At 45.7% G+C, this 22,819-nt stretch overlaps 1 protein-coding gene across 1 annotated transcript; it reads left to right on the top strand.

Annotated features, from left to right (window-relative positions):
* The first annotated feature begins 4,332 nt into the window (after positions 1–4,332).
* On the top strand, positions 4,333–20,824 carry LOC138515513 (thioredoxin-like). Its single transcript, XM_069630318.1, has 5 exons — positions 4,333–4,432; positions 9,748–9,852; positions 10,835–10,894; positions 17,606–17,671; positions 20,656–20,824. The coding sequence occupies exons 1-5, from the start codon at positions 4,409–4,411 to the stop codon at positions 20,716–20,718; spliced, it is 318 nt and encodes a 105-aa protein (XP_069486419.1). The 5' UTR covers positions 4,333–4,408; the 3' UTR covers positions 20,719–20,824.
* Positions 20,825–22,819: the final 1,995 nt, after the last annotated feature.

Below are 22,819 nucleotides of genomic sequence, written 5' to 3'. Positions count from 1 at the left end.
ACATTGCCAAGCGAGAACAGAATCAGCAGGAGAGGTGGGTGGCGAAGGCAGAAGCAAAGAGGAAGGACTTGAGGTGCTTCCGGAACTGGAGATGGTTCTCCTCAAGTTTTAGAGTGGCAGGGAGGCTGTTCCAGAGGGAGGCCCCAGCCGAAGTTAAAGATCTACCCCTAGCTAATTTCTTTGAGAAACAACTGACCCTGAGGGAGTTAGAGGTAGAGGAGGTGAGAGCTCGAGTTGGAAGGCATTTGCGGAGGGATAGCTGAAGGTATGTTGGAAGCAGGCCCCAGAAAGCCTTGTGGAGGATGCAGAGGGTCTTGAATTTAATCCTTGCATCCACTGGGAGCCAGTGGAGAGATTTCAGAGCTCGAGAGATACAATCCCAGGGCTTGAGGCCAAGGACAAGTGTCACAGTCAGGTTCTGGATAAGTTGCAAAGGGTGGAGAGTAGAGGCAGGTAGGTTAAGAAAGAGGCTGTTGCAATAGTCCAACCTAGAGAGAACCAGAGCTTGGGAGACAGTGAGCTTCTGGAGGAAGGAGAGGAAAGGCAGAGTACCTTTGAGGAGGTGCAGTAAGAAGTTTGACTTTTTTGAGACATCAATGATGTGGGCAGAGAAGGAAAGTGTGGAATCAAATGTGACACCAAGGTTCTTGGCCTTGCATGTGGGGATAGGAGGAGGGCCAAGGGAGGACGGCCAGAGAGTGAGGGGAAAGGATGGTGATGGTGTGCCGATGAGGAGGATCTCCGTCTTGCTGGCATTCAAAGATATTTGGCAGCACACCAATCTTGAATGGCAGTTAGGCAATCGGAGATGAGAGAGGTAAAGGAGGCGGCTGAGGGCAGCCTGAAAATGAGTTGAGTGTCGTCCGCGTAGCATGGGAAGTTTGAGCAGAAAATGGCAATACAGCGGGTGAGAGTTGCCAGGTATTGGTTGACCAGCCAGGGCGAGAGGTTAGACCCGGGGAACACCACAGGACGGATCACCTTATTTGTTATGGACTGGAATGAGGAAGAGGGACGAAGGGGTGTTGTGTACTTGAAAAAAGCTATGTCAGCCAAAGTGACAGGTATGCAGAAGCTACAGACTATCCCCCAGCCTGGTGGTGGCACTTAAGGTTTTGTGTGGTATGCATCCTCGTTCCTGAAAACGAGGAAAAGGGTGCTTTTCGAAGTGTAAAACAGAGGGTTGTCTCTGTGAAATCCTGATGCAGGGTTGATATTTTGCAGATTTTCTTTGAAGTTTCATCTTTTATTACTAGGCTATTGTTACGCTCACCGGATATCCCCGGGGGCGGCTGGAAGGCTCTGAAATCTGGAACCCTGTATGCATAGTTGCCCAGTGCCGAATAATGAATCTGCAATTACAGAAGGGAGGATTTGTGATAACTGTCTCTAATGGGTGAATCTCCCACCTCCCTCTGACCGATTCCCTTCCCACTGGGTTCTTTTCTCACCTTAGTTATTTGTAGGGTGAGCTATCCGTCCTACGTTTCTTGTGCAGGGGCGCTTGACGTTTGTTAGCGAGCTGCCCGAGTTGCTTCACTGGTGCAGTATGCCTTCCTTGGGCCCAGGCCTGCTGTGACCCCGAACCTGCTGGTAGGCAGGTAGGTTTGTTAATTGTAAGTCTTCGTTCTGTTTATGGTGGGAATTCATTAATGTCTTTATCTCCTTCTTTTCGGGTGCGAAGGTCTTGGAGAGGCACGTTTCTAGGTAAGAGACAGCACAAAGCGCAGCGCCTTTATTGTCTTTTGAAGCTAATCTGTGTTTTCTTCTTCTCCTCACAGGCCGCTGTGGTGCTGCAAGTGGATGAGAGCACGATAAAAAACAGGCCCCCGGAATCCATTAAGGTAGTACAGCACTGTGCAGTTGTTTAATTTTGAAAAGCGAACCTCAAATTTTGAAAAGCGAACCTCGAATTCCATCAGTCTTACCTGAATTCCATAAAATTCAGGTAAGACTGATGGAATTCGATGTTTTGGAAGCGCGCGTTCTAATATTGTTTTTCCCTTTCTCGTTATTGCAGGTCGCAATGTTCAAACAGCAGCTGTGGTAGAGGTTCGCCGGAAGTCCTTAAGCTAATACGCACAGGTGAGTGATGTTTCTTCTTCTCTCGGTTTCCACAGATTGCAGCCCTGTTGAGATGCTGAGTGATGGATGGTGTTTTCTCATGTAAAATAGAATAATCTTGTTCTTGCAGGATTACAGGAAGATGCTGAAGTCCAGGAGCTGCACACGGTGAGCGTCACGCTGCTGGTTGCAGAATAACACGAAGCATGTTCTGCAGTCAGGGTGTGGTTTATATAGCCAAGGTAAAGTAGTACCAGGGAAAGTAGCTCCAGGCCTGCCACACCCAAAACACTAGACCGCATGGCTTGGTTCTTAGAACTAGACTGTGTGGGTGCTTCCATTTTGGATTTAAAGGCCCATGTACGTAAATAGGACCTAGTTTGAACAGCCCTTCCTTCCGACATATGAACCTGGTGCCAAAGGCGCCAGAACTGGCTCCAGGAGCCCTTTTGCAGTGGTTTTAAGGCTCTCAGGGTTCTGGTGGGAGCCTGCTTGTGGCACAACTTGTGCCCCCACACAGTGGTCATGACAGCTATGGCAGACACAAGTGTGCAATTGGGACTGCTAATGGCCCCTTTCCTTGACAAGTCACAGCTCACTGGGGAAGGGCCATTAGCATTCCAAAGTGCCTCAGTTCGTTTGTACTCCACATTACATGTCTGCACTACATAAGCCTGATGTGTTCTGGCTAGTTTGTGATGTGTCTAAATTGACATGAATACAGTGAGGTAATAATGCATACATGGTTGCACATTTTATTCAGAAGATGCGTGTGTCAGACAATTCTGTGAAGACAAATAAGGCAAGTTCTGTGCAATTAGCACATTTCTCGCATCAGCCTGATGCTAGAAATGCATACTTGTCAACATTCTGTGATCAAAAAGAGGTAGGGTTTTTCAATTTTCTAAAATAATAATTTGTATAACAATGACATCACAGGAAAATACAAAACATACATTGTTGGCACCATTCAAGCATTCTAAAATGCACAACCCATCAAACAGCACACCATGAAAAGATGTTCAAATGTGAACACCAAATTCAATTACCTAACTTCACAGAAGGTAATCACACAGAGCTGGTAGGCAACATTTGCCACTGCTCTGTAGCAGCAGCCTGGACAATACATATGTATTCACATAGCTCTCAATGTTTTGTCACCCCATGGTGGGTGAAAAAACCCGATTTTGTTTTTGATGGGTGAAATCCCATTCATTTAAATGGAAGGGTAGGGAGCTTGGCGGGTGAGAGAGATGCTTTCTGAGAAGTTGACACCAACCAAAAGCGTGCAAGTTGAGAGGTAAGTATTCAGTGCAAGTTGAACACTGAATGACATGGAGACTGATACCCCTTCAGTCTAGTAGTCATATGTTATGTGATGGTGTTACGCAGTGCTTTAAGTGGACCGGAGCCTGTCGGTCCCACCACAATATTGGCGGGACGCCTTGGCTGCCGCCGCGACGGGAAATGCGCCCACCATGAAGTTATTCAAGCTGACAGAAGTAGCAGCCAGCCACAGCGACGCTTCCGTCAGTCATAGTAACTGCCTCTGGTAACCCCTCGTGCAATCTGTAGGCTGCAGGACTGCTTAAAAAGCAAAAGCCACTGCCAAAATCAGTAAGGGTGGCAATTATGGAAATGTACATAAGATCATAAAGAAATACAATGGGATCAGGGAGTTGTGTTTCTTTATGTACTCCTTGATTTCGCAAATAAGGGGTGTTTAAAATGAATGTTGAAAACAAGGAAAGCGGTGTTTTAAAACATTTGAGACGAGCAGCAGGGGTGTTTTAAAACATTTGAGACGAGCAGCATGGGTACAACTTTAAGAGTGCCACCACCGCCCTCCAGCCTAAAAATAATGAGTGAAATTTCATTGCGTGCTTGTTGGAGGCCGGTCGCAAAGATATCACGTGACTGTAGGCAAGCGAAATGAACCCGTGCCATTTTACGTTTCCTTGCACTGCAAACAACTACAAGTACCAGAATACCGTGAAAACAGGACTAGCTTACCTGCGTGCTCCAGTAAAATGATCATCTTTGGGGATTCTGTGAGAGCGGGGGTACGAGTTACTCACCGCGTAGTTTTCTAACCGCATCTCAGTGTCCACGGCCCCAGCAGCACTAAATTCATGAAATTGGAAGAATTCTTAAACACATAATTAACATCCCTAATTATCGAGGTTCATGCAACGAAACGTCATGCTCAGACGACGCCGCCACGCCGCACGCGCAAATGAGCGGCTTTAAAAGCTCCCCTCCAGGGTTGGAAGCAACGCTTTTTTTTCTTTCTTTTCTTTCCGGTTCCCTAGCAGAGTTTACACGCCTCGCCGCTGCTTGCGCAATGGTTCGTACTATCAGGACCGTGGTAAGTGGTACTTTTGAGCGCGTGCTCTTCGGGCCTTAGACTCTGACCATGCACACACCCTCTTCACCCCGGTTGTCTGGAAGCGTGGGGGGAAGCGTGCACAAGGATAGCTCGTTCATAGTGGAGGAAAGGCGACGTTTTCCGCTTTGCGGCCTACTGAGCTGCAGCTAGCGCCCCAATTCCCTACCATGACCGACATAACTACTTGCTATGGATCAAATTGCTTAACTCTTTAGTGGTTCATATTCACGTTGGCTTTAACGCCATGTAGCATTTTTTTTTAACTCAATGTAAGTTGTAATTATTCATGTCGCGGTTAATCTGTGCTTTAAAAAATCATACCGTGTATTATCACGCATGGTTTTTAAAATGTTTTGTGCCTCAACTCTCATTCCTCCGTGAAATTTGCATGGTAATGTGCAGTGGTCGAGGACTGAAATGCCTCCCTAGTGGTTATGATACGGGCAGTGTAGGCTCGGACTGGCCTATAGGGAAATGCACGAAGAAAAACCCAAGATACGGTTGTGGGCCGGTTAGATAAGTTACTTCACCATGTGGTTTGTAGTTTTGACCAATGTTACTAATATTGTTTTAAATGTACAATTTACATCGCATTTTTTATATAAACCCCCCGCCCCCTTCGGCACGAACACAGAAGGAAGGAATTGCCATTTGCAACTGTAGGCCGCGATTTCATCGGTGCTCTATTAACTATTTCATGCCCCAGTCCAACCCTGGATACCATAGCTCTCAACTCACACGCTTTTGGCGGGTGTCACCCGCCTTGTAAAGCGCTGAATCACCCGCCAAGCCTCCTGCACGCCCATTCATTTCAATGGGCCTCTCACCCGCCAAAAACACAATCGGGTGTTTTCACCCGCCTTTGCTACACAAATGGTTGAGAGCTATGGGATACTGATGTACTTTACCACTAATTTCCCCCGGGCCTGCTTCTCACAAAGTAGGTTTGTGTAATGCGGACCCCGACAATCGTGTGTACTAGGAACATCTCACTAGTAGTGCTGAGTAGTCGTAACGTATTTCTAAATGCTTAACTCTCCCATAACACGGGCAGGATTGCAACCGGGTGACTAACTCTGGGTAACAACCTTCTCCCACGAACGATTTAAAAGTATTGTGTAACTATCCTGGGTGCTTACATTCTAAAGATGTATGTTAAACTTTTAGAATTGGGCACTAAACCGATGGCGGTAGCTTCTTTATGTATTCTTTTAATCTGTGTATTCTGTAAACACTCTTGAATCATCCTGAACCTTCCCTCCCTTGAAGTTGTGTTCACAACACCTCAGTTACGCGATGTTATCAAGTTACGGTTCTACTTCAACCTGCACCGGTTTTTTTTTGCCATGTTCTCGAAACAGTGTAATGGCATGATGGGGACAATTTCGATTATTTCTATTTTGGCAGATCCAAATGAACTAAGTTATGGGTGAAGTGTTCCCCCTTCTCAAACTGTTTGCTGCTGAATGTACAGGTGGTCTTCATCGCAAAGCCAACCTGTGTAGGGGGTGCTGTAGAATCTTGAACAGATTCTAAGTCAATTTTGTGGTTGCTGTAGTGTTTCGCTTCCTAGAACATATGCCTGTGATGCATTTCCTCTTGGCATGTTTTAAGAGCCTTATCTTTGCAATACACATTAGCTGCTAGGTACGCCACATTGATATTTGTGCCCAGCGGCCTGCCTTTGGTGAGGTGTTCTGACATACAATGTGTTTGGAAGCCACAGCTTACATTTGAGGTGATTGTAGGTGTAGGGTCCGTCTTACTTTGCTGAATTTTGTTTTCTGGGGGTTCTTTATAAATCCTTCAGTGTCTACAAAACAGTTGCGACCGACTTTACTCAGTCGAGAAACTTCCTCATCTTGGGCCAGCTCACTACCAGAAACAGTGCTTTTCTCTGGCTGGAGAAACTGCTGGCCAGCTCACTACCAGAAACGGTGCTATTCTCCGGCTGGAGAAACTACTAGGCGGGGAAGAAATGCCTTTTGAGCTTTCATTATCTCTCGCACAAGTTATTGATGCAGACTGGCCACCCAATACTTGCAAGACCACCTAATCCAACTGGCTGGCTGCTCATTCTTGCCCACCCCCCCCCGGTCATCGCAACCTTGCATGCACCTCCTATGAACAGTACTGCATTGCTCCCTAAATTTCATAAATCCCAATCTGCATCTGAGGTGAACTAGAGGCCATAACTTGCAAATGTTCCAGAAGGGGCCATGTGCAATGGCTTGCTCATGGTCCCATGCCATTGCATAGGACGAAATTGGTAGGTCCCTTTAAGATTTTCCTCTCACCAGGAGTTGAACATGACACAGGAGCTCCACTCTCAATCATGAATGTAGTTCCTGAAGACTGCAGAGGTTGCTTATTGATCCATGCACCCAAAAATGCAAATGCCTTGAACCCCCGTGCCCCTGTTTTGTTACCCTTTACGTCTTCCTATTTCACTTTCTCTTTAACTTACTTTGCCTTTTCTTTAGTGTTAGTTTTCTACTGCTGCTGTCGGTTCTTCCCATCTTGCTGCTGCCTCCCATTTTGTCTTTGCCACTACTTTCTTTCCACCTAATCACTTCTTAGCTGCCCCTTGGAATGAGGTGTTAATACATATTCGCCTGTGCAAGGGTGCTCCATGTGGTTGGCAAATGTACTGCCTGCTAGCCATCTAGGGCTACCCACCACCCAGAGGTGACGTCATCTTGATTGTGGGGACACAATAGGGATCCTCTTCTGTTGCCTGCCCTCCCCAGTTACTTTCTAGTTGTGATTTGGTTCCTGTGCTCCTGACTGCAGTTGCCGCAATAGAAATCCAATCACCTAACCAGGAGCTAAATAGCTCCTAATTTGCAGCAAATGTGAACCCTTTCATCTAAATGTTTACTTCACGTGCTCATTTGGCTGCTCTAGCAAGTAAAGCCTCTGGCCTCTGGTCTTGGATCTACAAAGGATTTAGCTTGGTGTTTTAACAAACTCTCCACAGTACAAGCAGTGTTGCTTTAAGTGGTATTGAAAGCTGCCTGCCACTATTTACAAAGACCATTGCTTTATTTTTGACAGCTGTTGGGTGAGGGTGGGAGGAGGTCTGTTGGACGATGGGGCAACTGGGTGTTCTCCAGACATTGCCCTGGACATGGCTACTTTCATTAGGACCATGGCTTTGTAGCGGAGTGCCTCACTGCTAGAGTTTCTAATGTCAGCTAGAGTTTGTAAACACAAGGACCCTACACGACTCCCACTACTCTAGACTCATTGGAAACCTGTATCAAGGAGTTTGACCATCTGCACGGTGGCTGTGCACTTGCCTGTTTTTTCCTAATTTTAAATGACATTGATGGTAGATCAACCTCCATAAAATGGGTGGGGCTAATCTGCACACATGTTCACCACACGACATAGACCTGTGGACACAGCCTACAGGCGCATTCCACCCTGTCATAATTAGTTAATATGATGGGTGGAGTACACAACGCCTCTCCAGAAGGAGGGGGCCAGCATTCACCCTGATATTTCCAGTCTAATTAAATACCAAGGCTCAGTGGATCTGCCCTGTAGCTGGTGGCACCATTGGCATTCTGATTTCAACTCAAACAGGCCCGCATGGGCCCTGGCTGCAGAAGCTAACAAAGGAGAGGGGGTAACCCCAACACCTTACACTTGTCACCTGAAGCCAGCTCTCAAGCTTGGTATTGCTGGACTATGAACTGTTAAATCTGGAACAGCATGCTTTCATTAGTCATCACCGCAGGTGGACCCCATTCAGAAGGTACACGAATGTGGTTTGCAGAAGCCCGAAAGTCTGGTCTCACTACAGCTTCATTAACCAGAGATCATTTGATCCACTGAAAGATGGATGGGACTTGGTAGTATGTGTTCAGCTTTTTACCGTACGCATTCTGGTTATGACCTCATGCATACAGGAGATTGTTGGTGGCGACCCAAGCATTCTGGTTATGACCTCATGCATACAGGAGATTGTTGGTGGCGACCCAGAATTGGTTAATTAAGGTAAGTTTGGCCTACACTGATCCCTGTGGCCCCTTTTGTCTTTAAAAGTGGACCAAGCCTCTTTTGACAGATCTGAAGACTTTGCAAGGAGTAACAAGAATGTGGCATGAGACCTTGGTTGGAAGGTACAGTCTGCCTTGCATCTTCTGCTAGTGAAGGAAGGCCAGGACCTCAAGAGGAAAGCAAGGATGATGCCAAATCCAAAGGACTCTCCAGCAGCTCAAGAACCAGTACCCAGCCAGCAGAGGATGTGTGCTACTAAAACCAAGGACCAGGCAGCTGCTTGCAACACCCTCCTCAGCTTTGGGCCATCTGCCTTAAGGACACCACCCAGTGAAGCTAGGATGGGTGCATCTACAGTTGTCTGCCTTAAAGGATATTTTTGAGTTGCAACAGACTACACCATTGACTTGCTACGCCAGTCTCCAAAGATGTGACTCTGCAACCAGTGCTGCGACATACCTGAAAAGCAGAACTGGCAAAGCACCCTAAAATCAACTCTCATGTCCAGCACCAAGAACTCTTAAGGAATAAAGTACATTGGGGTTCCGGTCCTTTTTCGAAGTGACCTTTTGTGACCCATTGCTCCCTTGTATCACAATTGTTAAATTACTATACCAACTACCTTCCTTCCTTTCCTTCTTTGAAACTCTGTATCCCTTTACTTTTTGTGCTAGAACGGTCAGTCCCATATCATTGTGCAATAATTGTAGTTTAGTTGTGTTGCAACTAACCAATGATCCAGAAAGGCCTGCCATTCATACCACGCTACCAAAATTGGACAATGAGGATTATAATTTTCTTGTTTCCAATCCGTTCAGATCTCAGACGGTGTACTGGAAGTGTGGCATAGAAACCAATATTCATTCTTGGACCACTAGTATGGAAGTTGATCCACCGTCTGTTCACACTTCACTGTCTCCCATGCATAGTGACTTGGACAGTGGACACTTGGACTAGGGTTAAATGGTTAATTGCCACCATAAGCACAGGCACATGGGCCAAAGGAGTATTTTTACCATAATGTTGGCCTTTGTCTCGGTGTTCTGCTTTTGTCATTGACGGCCTGCTGTCTTATGGAGGAAGGTGGCATGTAATTCTGCTTCAGTATTGGCTACAGAGATGTTCACCTGTACATATTGCTGCACAGATGCCTCGGGCTGTGTAAACGGTACATGTACTTGGTCCAACTAGAGGCCTTTGTCTTATCCCCACCCCACTGTGCTGCATTTAAAGCAATTTGCCCCTGCATCCTGGCCACAAACACTTTATTGTCTTTGTTTTTGCAGGCTGAATTTGATGATCAGTTGGCAAGAGCCCGTGGTAAACTCGTAGTTGTTGACTTCACGGCCTCCTGGTGTGGGCCCTGTAGAAAGATAGCCCCTGTTTTTGAGGTAAGGAAGCCCTTCACAATCCATGGTTCAAAGGTGATCATGCTGAAGCTTTGTGTTGGGTGGGAAGTAGATTTGGGGATGGTATCTTTTTTTTTTTTATTTTTATTTTTTTTTTGTTTTATTTTTTATTTTTTTGCTGATAGTTGTGCAGTGGTTATTCTTTTAATGCCGTATACGTGTATAGGCCGATTGTATTGTATCACTATAACCTGCTGAAGAGCAAAAGCATTGCATCTTGAACTCGAATGCCATAACCATGCCTCATTCGATTGATGCAATTATGGTCTACCACCATTCCAAGCTTCTCCCCGCCCCACATCGCCAACCTAGTTTGCTGGTTAGGTAGCTCAGTGGATGACACATTTCTCTTCATGTCATCTTCGAAGCCAGGCCACCTCAACCATTGAGGTCGAGTACCGACTTTTGACTGGGTGATTAAGCGCTATATTAAAACACCTAACTAGTTTCCCAAACACCAGGGTACAACGACCAACTCAAAACCTGGTGCCTTTCTCTTCACTGAGAAAAGGGCATGATTGTACTGTATGTCATTTACTTAAAATTGCCCGGCCGATTTGCAGTTCTCAGACGTACGGAATTAATGGGGGCTGGTGGGTAAACCTATTAGGTCAAATCTGCCCAGACCCTTGTTTACATAGCATGCCTTCATGATCCATTGACCACTTGCCATGATCGTATTTCGTTCAAACCCACATAAATGCGTATATGAAATTCACTTTGACATTTCTAAATGCCTTTTAGGAGCTGCACAGCCCTCTTTAATGGGGTTCAATCGGGGTTCTTTTCATTGCCTATGGTGGTTGAGTACTGTTGGACCTGCACAACCTCGCTGAAGGCTTTTGTACCCCGCTGCATTAATTTTCTCCAGCCTGGAGCACCCTGCAGTGCATTATTCCTCTTTCTAGATTGCTTGAGTTCTTGTCCATTTGTGAAACCTGATCACTGGTATTTCTTTCTGCAGAATTTCAGTTATGAATATCGTGCAGTAGTCTTTCTAAAAGTGGACGTTGATGCCAACCCAGTAAGTTGTTTTTTTTTTTTTTTTGGTTGTAGTTGGTGGTTGCAATGTCGTCTATCCTCAAGGTTGTGTGACAGGAGATGATAAACATTAATGTGCTATATCTATACATTACTGGGGTTTTGCTACTTCAATGATTACATTTGAGCAGAATGGTGTGCCGGTTGAGATGCTTCTCATGACTTTAGGGATGTGGGGTTTTAACGATGAACTGTATAAAGGATCGACCTGCACCTACAAGCCACTCCATGCATAGTCACTGCTACATTATGTGGCATTTATTTCAGTTTATGGCCTTTAGTGTTGAAGCTTGTCTCCTGATGTTCAGACTATGGTCTACTTAACCTCACTACACTGCATTGCGTTCGATGTCTGTCCTGAAGCAGAATTTTTAAGATGCCATCATTGGAATTATGGGCATCTTATCTTGCATAGAAAGACTTGCAGCCATAGCATATACAGGATCAACATTTCTGGTTTAGCAGGAGTGCAGCTCCTGGATATCCAGCATTAACCCGTGACCAGGAGCTAGCCACTAGGTGTACATGGCGTTGCCCAACTTCCACACAACATTCATATTTTGGAGGCCATTATTTATGACCTCCCACCCCCTTATGCTTTAAGTGGAATGTTTCTTCATGCTTATTTAGATTGTCCAAAATGCAATGCACATGCTCACATGGTGTTTATTCGGCATCATGCAATGCACACGCTCACATGGTGTTTGTTCGGCATCAGCTGACATGGGGAGCCGAAGTGGCTCCTGATTTTTGTCAGGCTATCTGGGCTTTTCTAGGCTACAAGCAGGCGCTAAATGGGCTTCCTCAATTTCGGACCCTGTAACATGCCCAAGAACAGCTCTCCCCTCTATACCCATGCCATATGCAGGGACCCACTCCATGAATGTCCCCGACGGTCTACATGCCTTCTTCCCTCTGGCTACAGCTGTCCTCACAAAGAGTCCTGGTTTTGAGGATTTTTTTTTTTCTGGAACTGAGTTTCCTGGTCTTCTAAAGACAGGTCGATGGTCTGCAACCTGTGGCTCTCCAGATGTTTTGCACTGAGTTCCATGATGCATTGAATCTGCAAGTGCCGATGGTACAATGTGACAACGCTGGAGGACCATAAAATCCATCCTGTACCAAGAAAAGCTGCTCACCAGAGCAATTTTAGACAAACGGCATCTTTAACTGCACTCTAAAAGAATAAGTTGGACGAGTGACACGTGTAGATGAACAGGAGGACCGAGTTGGAATTGTTTAGAATGCCACACAGCAAAGGGTGCTACACAGCACATTTTACTGAAAGTAAGATGGCTTTGTGATATTGCAATTATACAGTTTATCAAGGCACATTACCAGGCGTCCCTTTTAATCCTGGATCTTACAATATCTGATACAGCAGCACGGCTCGGGTGTCTTGAAGACCTAGGTGCTTGGATGGCAACCAACTGGCTAAAAGCTAAATGGCAGCAAGACTGAGGTCCTGATTCAAATTCTTTCTGGACACCTTATTTTGGCCTGTCTCCCTGGGTCCTTTCCCTCTGCCTGCACCTTCAGATAGGAATTGGGTAAACAAATGACCTCCCTTTCTATGGATGAGCAGGTCGCAGCTGTCTGTGATACTGGCTATATTGGGCTCCATTGAGCTCCATATTCTTCGGAAGTCCTACCATATATTCTGCCTTGAGTCCAGCCCCTGTGGTGGCTCCACTTGTGGATTACTGCAACTCACTCTACTTAACACTGCCCAGTTTTCTCATCAATCATCTTTAGCTGCTTAAAAATGCAGTGGCCTGTGCATTCTGAACCCCCCCCCCCCACCACCTGAGATCTCTTCATTGGCTGCCCATTGACAAACTGTTTTAAATGCATGTGCATCGCTCATCGTGCCTTTTAGGATTTGGTGGACATATAAAGTTCCCTCACTATGTGCCTGCTCGCTGTCTTTGATCTCAGTCTGCTCTCTGGATGCCTGTTCTCGTGTCAGATTGTCTTGTATGGGGGGGGGGGTTGTGCTTTCTCAGTGGTAGCTGCCAAGACCTGGACCGCTCACTTATTCGATGCAGGCAATGTCTGAGTGTCTCCTTCCATTGGTCACTGAACTCCTATTTATCCTATTTAGATGGGATTGTGAATGTTGCATGTGCCACACTTGGAGGGAATCGTGATCACTAGCCTGCCTCTCTTCTAGATAGAATATTGAAGATTAGCAAGTGCCACACTCTGAATAGTGAATGAATGCAATCATCACACCTAGACAGATCTGCAAGGACAGCAATGCAAATTAACAATCCACTAACAATTTCACTCCTCTGCATACACCTAAACACAAGCCTACAGCAATCAGCACAAACTTCACTACACAAGCCTACAACAATCAGCACAAAGTTCACTACACTGCAACAAAACCACAGACTTGCACACGATGACTACCGACCATAAAACACCCCAAGCCCAGTCAACGGACCCACCGGGCTGAGGCTGCCAACAGCAAATCACTGCTCTTACACTTTTCCAGCTTATTCACACTAACTCACCACCCCACCCCCCCTCCACTTCCATTTTTTTCAGCCGCCAGAGCACCAGGGGAACACTCCAGTGGTGATAGTGCACAGTACAAACATCCTTTAACATTAACATAGCTGCTACGCCATGATGCCCTTGGGTGAACGTGCGCTTAACAAGTTCAGCTAACATACTAATTATATTTGAAGCACAAAGTCAACAACTGCACAATAAGTGCTGAACACTGACTTCCAGTACTGCTTAGCTAGGAACTTGGCTTCCATGTATCATTGAGTGACATGATGCTTGATGTGCTCAAAGCACATACAAGTACCCTTCAAAAAAGCATTGGAAAAGCCAATAGTTTTGTCTTCGGCATCAATCCGGTACTGCCATATTCCTTTTGACATGGAGAATGCCTGGCTAATCAGAAGCCGGTTTTGACTTGATCAATGATGTAACAGGACTTCAGTAGAAGTAAGGCCACGCATCACTGTATATAAAGTGCCAAAAGGCACGCTTGGTTAAGACAATTTAATTACACCAGTAGCACATTTAGTTGCAAGTAATCAATTAACTCCCAGGAGACGAAAGGTCCCATATAGCACAACATTGGTGCTAGATGGAGCTAGCTCAACAGGATCAGACGGGTGTGATTTGAGCAGATAGTGGGAATGGCCATGGGGATTAGCACAACCGTGAGTCAATAGGGTGATTAAAAACACCCACAATCTGTCCTTCCACACATCCCTGTAGAAACATGTCTGTACTCAATGTTTGCACTTATACATACTAGCCAAAACTAACTGGTCTAATGCAACAGCCTAACGATGCAAGACGCCCTACTCCGAAAACCTTATTCTATCATGTGATAATGAATTCACCATGGATATTATGGTATGAAATGAATGGCCGCAGTAAATACTGCTGGTATAATGCATCCCCAGTGGTAAATGTCATTGCTCTAGCCTCATTTATGTTGTTAGGTAACATGTACCCGATTCAGAAAGTGTGTGAATTGCATAGGCAGTGATGGGACTACGTGCAAAGCTCACGCCTTGCTTTTCTGTTTGGCCATTACACCACTCTTATTACACTTAGGAATGCTGTCAGCTACTACTATTGTAACTGGCGATTGACGTCGTATTTGGGTGTAAATTCCTCCTGTAATGGTACAGTATGCATGTACTGCAAGCAGTCTCCGAACGTTCTGTTCTTAATTGAGCTGTATTAATTACAAATGAGGGGGGCGGTATTCATACTGACTTAACAGGGTGACCCATAAAGTCTTCGTTTGTTACTCTTCAGCAGACCGAGTTCACGTCAAAGCAGTGCACATGAAAGCGGGCTCAGGGCTATTACCACCTGGTACATTCCACCATCTAGGAATGTGGTCCCACCAGCACGTGGGATAACACCTAGGTTGTCAATGGAACTGGGAGGGTCCAACTGGTGACCCTGTTTAATTTCCATGGTGGCACTGTCAGAGGACGCAGGCGAGCAAGGTGTGGTGGAGCGAGATTAGCCAATCGAGCCCCAAATCGTTTTACATCCACATTGATGTTTCAATTTTGTTAAGCACCATAATTACCTGATGGGTGCCTTGGAGCCATTTGCTCTTTTACAAATGGCAACGTGGACAAATTGTGCTAAACTGCCGGGGTAGTTGCTGCAGCGTTGGTAACTATAGGGATCGTCGCCTTACTTTTGCAAAAAGGGTAAATGCTTTGGGTGCAGATGCCAGTCCCGCTCATAGCAGACTGCCAGGCAGTGATTTCTTACACTGGCAAATGGTGGGTCAAGTCTCTTGCTTGGCATGGTCACAGACAGTACAGGTAGACACTGGACAAGTTTGGTTGACTGTATGGCCCCGTAGCCACTAAAACGTTGGAATGCAAGCTAGTCAGTATATGCCATTGGCAGCCAACACCTTTAGATGGTGTTGTATGCATGGGCGTAATTTTAGGGGGACGGGGGTGTTTGTCCCCCCAACTTTCATTGCACACTATTTTGTCCCCATTCATTTGAATGGGGCACCTTTTCTTGGTCAAATTTCTCTTCTCCCCCCCCCCATTTTCAGCAAAGTTTATCCACTGGTTGCATGCAATATGGCTTCATTGCTTGGAGAAATGCATCAGTGTAAATTTCGCCCTTTGGCCGTCGGTGCACAGAGTCCAAGTCGGAATGGAACACTGCCCCGTCTCCCGAAAGCTCATCTTCTGTTCTGACAACAATTATCTTCTCTAGATGGTTGACCCTTTTTCCATCCGTGGGAAAGCCCCCGGAAGAACCCCTCAAGCGTGGGTTTTCTAGAGTATGTTTTGTCTCCAAAACAACACCAAGAAAAACGAGCATGACCTAGAAAAGATTGCACAGGAGTCACTGCAGTATGGCTGTAATAACCAAAATCATTAGGATATCAGCGGTGACCTATGGGTATTTAAGCAAGCCCTGGCTATAGCAAAGAACCATGGGGTAGGGGCTAGTCTGGAAAATTGGTGCCCGAAGTGACGGGAGAATCGCCCACATCAAACTTGCATCCCTCATTGCACAGCCTGGATTACCTACTAAACCAACACCCCACAAACCCTAACATTTTTGATACATTTTAGACTATTATGGCAGCCACCATTTTGGAAGTAAAATGGATGACAAATTCACCACACTGGTGCACAAAGAGGTATGAAAATCCTATAGATTTCACTTAGCAATGGTTAGCCAAACTACATAAATATGTTAGTAGTGTACAACCGTTAAATCCCTTGATCTGAGGGCACATATATAGCTTCCAGGTTACAGATTGGATCCTGGCAAGGCAGTGTCCTGCGTGGGTGACAGCAGAATGTGCTGGTAGTTTGCTGATTGTGCATCATTGACTAAGATTTGCGTGACATGGGCACAACATATGTCCTGGCATATTCCATCTTTAGCATCTTGTCTGCTGTCAGCCCCAGAAGTCGTGCTTTGCCAGGGAAAGAGGCCCAGTTGTTGAGCTACCTACGTCCACAAGGGTGCGCACCCAAACCCTTCAAGACTTCATGTGCTTAATGAAATTCTGGCTAGTTGCATGACCACTTTTGAGAAGGGGAGGGAATCTGCATGGCACTGTTGGCATCCCATAATGAGTGGTGGCCTGTCAGTTGTATGACGCTGGTACTCAGGTGAGTAATTACCCTCCCAATTTCTACACCGACCAGTGGATAACTTCTGCCAGATCCTTGCCTGCAAAATGATTATTCTACTTGTTCATGACACTTACAATTATCTGCTATGTCGCTTTCCTATTGCCCGTTAATGATTTTGCTGGCAGGCATGATCTGGACCTATGCGCTAGTTCTTGTCCTAACCTATGTCATTGGCAACCTTTAGGTGTGCAGTCCCCACTTGCCCCAAAACATTCATTTGGCACTAGTATGCCACCTACTACATGGAAGCTTTTGCCACAGGCAGGTTCAAGTGCTTGTATGTGCCCTATCCTACATAATCTTGTGTACCAGATGGTTGCCGGTGCCCGTCTTCCGAAAGGTCATTCACCTTGATGTATATTGTCAAAATAGCTTTCACAAAATTCCTTGTGTGGGGCCCAGTAGTGCACTTTTACCACTGTTCACAATTTCTGTTCAAAACCAGTAAAAGCTGGATATGGCAAAGCGGATCAGAATCTTTGCAAAATGTTGATTGGCCAATGTGAAACAAAATGATGGCCAGGGACGTGCAAGTGCGCTGGTCAACTACACGAGTTTTGTCTCTAGTGCCTACCCCATTTCTTTGCCGCTTTTTTCATAATTGGTTGGCTGCTGATGTAATAAACACACTGCTCATTACTTGAAGGCCAGATTGAAAGATTTTCCTGGTGGCGTTTTAGTAAACCATATAGCCATCGGATGTAGTTTTAGTGACACAGGTTCATGCAAAACAATATAGACTCATACCTGTGACTATTGGCAAGTGACTTTGTTGGACAACAGTGTGGTTTCTTGTTCTTTGCTGTGGCTAAGCTGTCTGCATTTCATGTACTCCTAAAGATTGGAGAGCCTAGCAGTGCACTTTCACACTAAACCATGAGATGCTACTTGGAGGAGGGTGGGGGGTGCTGTTGGAACTAGCCTCATTTAATTGAAAGGTAATCCGAGTATTTAGCCGGTGGCTTGTCACTCATGCATGTCATGACTTTCGTTTCGTAACTATTTTTTCTTTGGCTCTGTAGGAGTTGGCCCAACGATATGGAGTGCAGGCGATGCCCACTTTCATTTTCATCAAGGATTACAAGACGGTATGATTGTTCGCTCATTCTGCTGGCTTTATGGCACATCACCTTAGTTTTTGCTGCTTGTGGCCCACTAATAGAAACGTCTAGACCCAGGGTATCCAACGAGTAGATGGTTGGGTACTATCCTGGTATGTCGAGTAGCTCTTTGCATTCATGCAAATTGTTGGCCATGTTTTATTTTGGTGTCTGAAGTCCCTGGGCCTCTTCCCCCTCATCACACTCCCTGCCGCATCTTCTCCTTGCAAAGCAAACGGTCAAAACCTGTGTGCATGGTGAGGGGCTGCATCTCTCTAACCAAAGCAAATGGAGAAATGTATGTTGTGGCCATTGTCACCAAGAGGTGCTATAGATGGTTGAATGGGGGAGCCTACATCTGCGTGCCATGTGAAACAAAGTTGGGGGCTGTGATCGTTTCACTCTCTATTTACATTTAGTTTGCTTTAGTTTTGCATGCTAGTATTTGTTGGCGTTCAATAAGAAAGTGGAAAATATAAAGAATTCTTGTTTTAAGTACCTGGTTAAGATTTGCTGTGATATATGGAGCCCACCTCTATGCATGTCCCAATAAAGGAATTCAACCACTAGCAGCAATTTTACACTTATGTAAATGTGGCACAGTATTCTGGTGCTTTTATACAGGAATATAAACGTGTTTAATGCCGGGACTTGAGAGTTCTGTCAGTATTTTTTCTTGAAAAAACAATACAAATGAAGTAAATGGGTGGGGAAGTGAGCAGTGGTTTGTGTATAGGATTAATTTAAACCTGTTAACAGCACTGTACAAAAGGGAGAGAACGCTGAGAAGAGCCATGGGATGGGAGAACCAGTAATACAGTCCCATTTGTTTACACAAATGGGGAGATCTGTAGGTAAACTGTTAAATTCTGGTGGGGGCTTTCAGCCTTTCAAATACTGAGTTTAAATGGTGCAAATTATGAGCAGTGTTTTCCCAAAAAAAATTGTACAAACCATGTACAAGTAAATTCCCATATGCTGAGGGAGCTAGCTGCATGTGCGATACAGGCATGGCCTGACGACAGGTCATCCTGTTAATTGCCTCATCCTGTTAATTGCCTCCTTCATAAAGGGCCGATGGGTGTCGGGTCACTACCAACATGAATTAGTCACCCCTTGCTACAACCATACTGGTTGGGTTATGTTTTGTGCAGGTTTCAAGCCATTGCTATAAAACGGAATGTTATTTTAGCCTTACGACCACATGATAAGTAGGCTTTGGCCTACTTTCCTTGGTTGAGCTATTTGCAAGAGTTGGGATATGCTAAACTAACACACTAAATGCTCAGATTATGTTTGCACATGCATCCCCTTGTTGAAATCCTGGCAGCAGGTGCGGATGCACCATTCAACAAAAGGCAAAAATGTCAATTTCCATCCACGTGGGATTTTTCTTGCAGCATACAAATAAAATGCATCTTTAGTCTACAGTGCCCAATTTACAGTAGGAAAATCATAAGGTTGATGGGCATTTTGCACAATACACACAATTTACAACTTATTTTCCAAAAGGAAGCTGCCTGCAAGCCTAAAACATCCCAAACATTTAATGTTGCAGTGCAAATGCTGTTCAGTCACCCTCCATTGACATTTATTAGGAACCATCTACTGTTGCAGATGGTGCAAGGGATGCATCAACTCCAGTGACAGCCTGTTATAATACAGATAGCCATACAAATTCAGGACCGTTTTGAAAATCTTTTACATTTGTCTCTGCATCTGCCCTTTTAGATGCTACCTGAATCAAAACTTGTATCCCATATGACAGCATGTGAGATGTTGCTGTTTCAAGCTTTACACCACTGTAAATCGCAAGCAGTGCCAGCCTTCACATTGAATGTCCCTATTAGTTTCCTACATTCTGATTTTTGCCAAGGAGACGGCTACTCCTAAATGTGTGTGATAAATGCACATGTTTTACTCCTGGACATCCCCACCCCGGTAGCTCCCGCTTATTGGCCATCAAGTAGCTCTTGCCAATGTAATGTTTGGCCCCTGGTCTAGACGTCTCCCTGGTGAGTGACAGATTCATCACTCCAGAAACAATGGTGCGTTCTGTCAATTATCGTGGAAAATCCTAGCACCAAGGACCAGGTGCAGGACACTCTTAGTTTAGTGTGAGCTTCTGCTTGCATTTTAGCATGGTTGTAGAAGGGTCTCAAATGGGGGGCTAAAGCAAAGCACTATAACCTCACCATACATGGTTTCTTATGAGATGCCCCACACCAGCAACCAAGCTTACTTCACTACTGTGAGACTGGGATGTGACGGAATAGGCTGGTTCTGGAAGGTCGTGTGGGGGATGCTTGCACTCCTCTGTGTAGGTGAAAGGCAGAGCTGATGTGGCTTGTGTAGTGATGTGCTTTATGTTGTGAGATCTGGAAGGGAGATATTTTAGTGCTTGGGATGAATGTAGAAGTTGGTGATGCAAGATGTAATGCTGGGTGTGACGGTGTTTTGTGTGAGCAAGAGCAGGTTCTAGAGGCAGGCAATCTGAGTAACTCTAACCTCTTAATGTAACGAAGATGTAATAAAGGATTTATGCTGGTACCTTACCTATATGCTTAAGAATCGTACAGTATTTCACATACAAAACTTGTTGTTTTTTGAATATGGGCACCACACTATTTGGCTAGTTGTAGTGCCCCATGCTCTGTCAACACGAGGAGCAAGTCACTGGCAGGGCCATACAGGCTAGTTGCACGGTCTGGTCTCATCACCCAAGTGAGGGGGTTACCTGGGAGGCAGCCCTCTTGAGGCGGGGATGTGTCCAGTCATGGTAGTGGATTTTGTCTAAAGGTTGTTCACCGCATGTAGACGTTTGCAAGTGGCCAACCCTTGTGTGTAATGGTGGTAATGATTGTCTTGGAAGTGTCTGTCTGGATTTGTTCTACCCTATAGTGACCTCTGGTCTTACCATTTGATTTGCTCTTTGGGTCCTGGAGTTTAATGTGCTGTATTCTGTTTTTCAGGTTGGTGTGGTGCAAGGAGCTAGTGAGTCGGCAATCAAAGCAAAGCTGAGGGCACTGCACTAAATGTTTGATTTATTTACTACTGCAAATTGATTTCATATGAAGGAACCTATTGGAGTATTTATTGACTATTTTGTACATGGATAAATAAAAGTTATATTTTTGAAAACCCTGTGCTTCTTAATGTGTATTCTGAGGGCCAACTGAGTATGTAATGCTATGGCAGAAGGTTGTGCCGGATTACATCTGTATGGGGCATTTGGCTGGGGGACAAACGGAGCACTTAACAATGTTACATGAGGTGCTATATAAATGCCAAGCATCATTGGTATGATCTCTAGGTTGAATGCCCTTGGGAACCGCAGTTCAGTAGACGTATGGTGCATGGGCGCACCAGTTGTGTGCAGCTGGTGTGGTTGTTGCATGATGGCTACGTCTTAGCGGTAGGTGTAGTGCTGAAGAAATTAGTTCGATGTGTTCCGTCTGGAGGGTGGACACCCAGACTGAGTTTGGGCTGCATTAGGCCTGAGGCACCTAACCTAGCTGGTATGTGCTCAGCTAGCTGTTTTATTAGGATGACGAGGTGTTGGTGTGGTCATGTTAGTATGGGAACAGCTAGTGTCTGTTCTAGTTGAATGATGTGATATGGTGGTTATAAGCAAAGAGTCTGTGACCAAGCACGAGAGTAGGACAGGTTGCGTACATAGCAGCATATGTATATAAAGCGACAGGATGGATAGGGTAAACATGTGATCCAGATAACGGTACATAGCATCATTCTGAGTCGGGGGCTGAACTTCACAATTTCATCCAAGTGTGGTACATGGTATCATTCCTAATTATAGCTAGATGCAACGCAGGGCGCAGTTAACAATTTCATGTAGGTGTTAGGTGTGGCGCATGCTATTAGCAATTCTAACTGGATGCGACACTGAAGACTTCCATCCAAGTGTGGGACCAGGTAGCATCCACAGTTGCAGCTTAACATGATGCATGTTAATGGTCAGATCTATCTAGATGGGATGCCGGCTAAACTAAATAGTTTTCTGGGAGTGTCCCTAGTTGGCATCGGCAGGCATGTAAAAAAAGGTAGCAATTACAGTGCGGCCATGAATGGATTAAGGCTGGTGGTTGCTAATCTGTGTGCATTGTCTGTCTACGGCAGTCTATGTAACAGAGGGTTAAGTTAGAGTGGCGGGGGCTTTCTGGTGTAGAGTAATTGCTCTACACACCACACATGCCATACTTAGTTTTGTTGTCTTTTGGCTCCCCTACAGACACCTGCAGACACATCCTGGAGCTGCCAATGTATGAGCTGCCCTTCGCCTTGGGGCCCTTAGCCGAAGGGGGCTGCCAGGCATTGGGCTGCCTTGGGAGGTTCAGGTATAACGAGATGAGTCTGCCAATCGGAGGCCTTGGGTGTGGCAGTGGCCACCTGCTTCTGGATGTAAATGGAGCTTCCTGCGGCTCGATGGATCCAAAGCCATGGCCAGTGCCAACCAATGGGGACAGTGGATGGGAGGCGGTAGCTGGGTTAAACTCAGGAAGGAGCGGAGGACACCGAAGGGGAGAGGGCCTGGGGGCACAAAACTTTGGGGTCAGCTGGGGCGGGTTGCATCGCAGAGCACTCGCCTGCTTCTGGATTTAAAGGAAGGAGTTTGCCGCAGCTCAATAGACCCGAAGCTGTGGCCAGTCAACAATGGGGTGCGGTGGGTGGGAACTGGGTTAAACTCAAGAAGGGGAGACGGTTTGAGGGCACAAAATACTTTTTCGGGTCAGCTGAGGCAGATTGCATCGTGGCGCACTCACCTGCTTCAGGATGTAAATGGTGGTGGAAGAGTACTATGACACATGCTGAGTTTGCTAGGATGGGGAGTATTAGCTGACGAGCGTGCAAGGTGTAAATTAAGCAGTATTGCTATGCAATTCTGTAGGTCTGCAATTTGTGCAGCACACCTAGTGATCTAGGTTAGCCTGTTAAAGCACAGCTCACCCTGCATTCACCTTGCCCTTGGGGTAGGGGAGCAGGGGAGGGGGCACTCCTGTAAAGTTTATTTTGGATCATTTTAATACCTATCCATGCAATATGAAGGGCAACCATGATCACCAAGGGGCATTGGAGTTCAATGGTTAACAGCACCACCTCTTAGGAAAACCCAATAAA

This window comes from Ambystoma mexicanum, chromosome 6q, assembly GCF_040938575.1.
Source record: "Ambystoma mexicanum isolate Mex_15411 chromosome 6q, UKY_AmexF1_1, whole genome shotgun sequence".
Classification (NCBI taxonomy): Eukaryota; Metazoa; Chordata; class Amphibia; order Caudata; family Ambystomatidae; genus Ambystoma; species Ambystoma mexicanum.
This window is presented reverse-complemented; position numbering and strand designations above follow the sequence as displayed.

What these genes read in the sequence shown, in the direction of transcription:
- LOC138515513 (XM_069630318.1), top strand. Translation starts at nt 4,409, where the DNA reads ATGGTTCGTACTATCAGGACCGTG. An exon ending in TTCGTACTATCAGGACCGTG is followed by an intron (nt 4,433 to 9,747) that starts GTAAGTGGTACT and finishes TTGTTTTTGCAG; the next exon opens with GCTGAATTTGATGATCAGTT. An exon ending in AGATAGCCCCTGTTTTTGAG is followed by an intron (nt 9,853 to 10,834) that starts GTAAGGAAGCCC and finishes TTCTTTCTGCAG; the next exon opens with AATTTCAGTTATGAATATCG.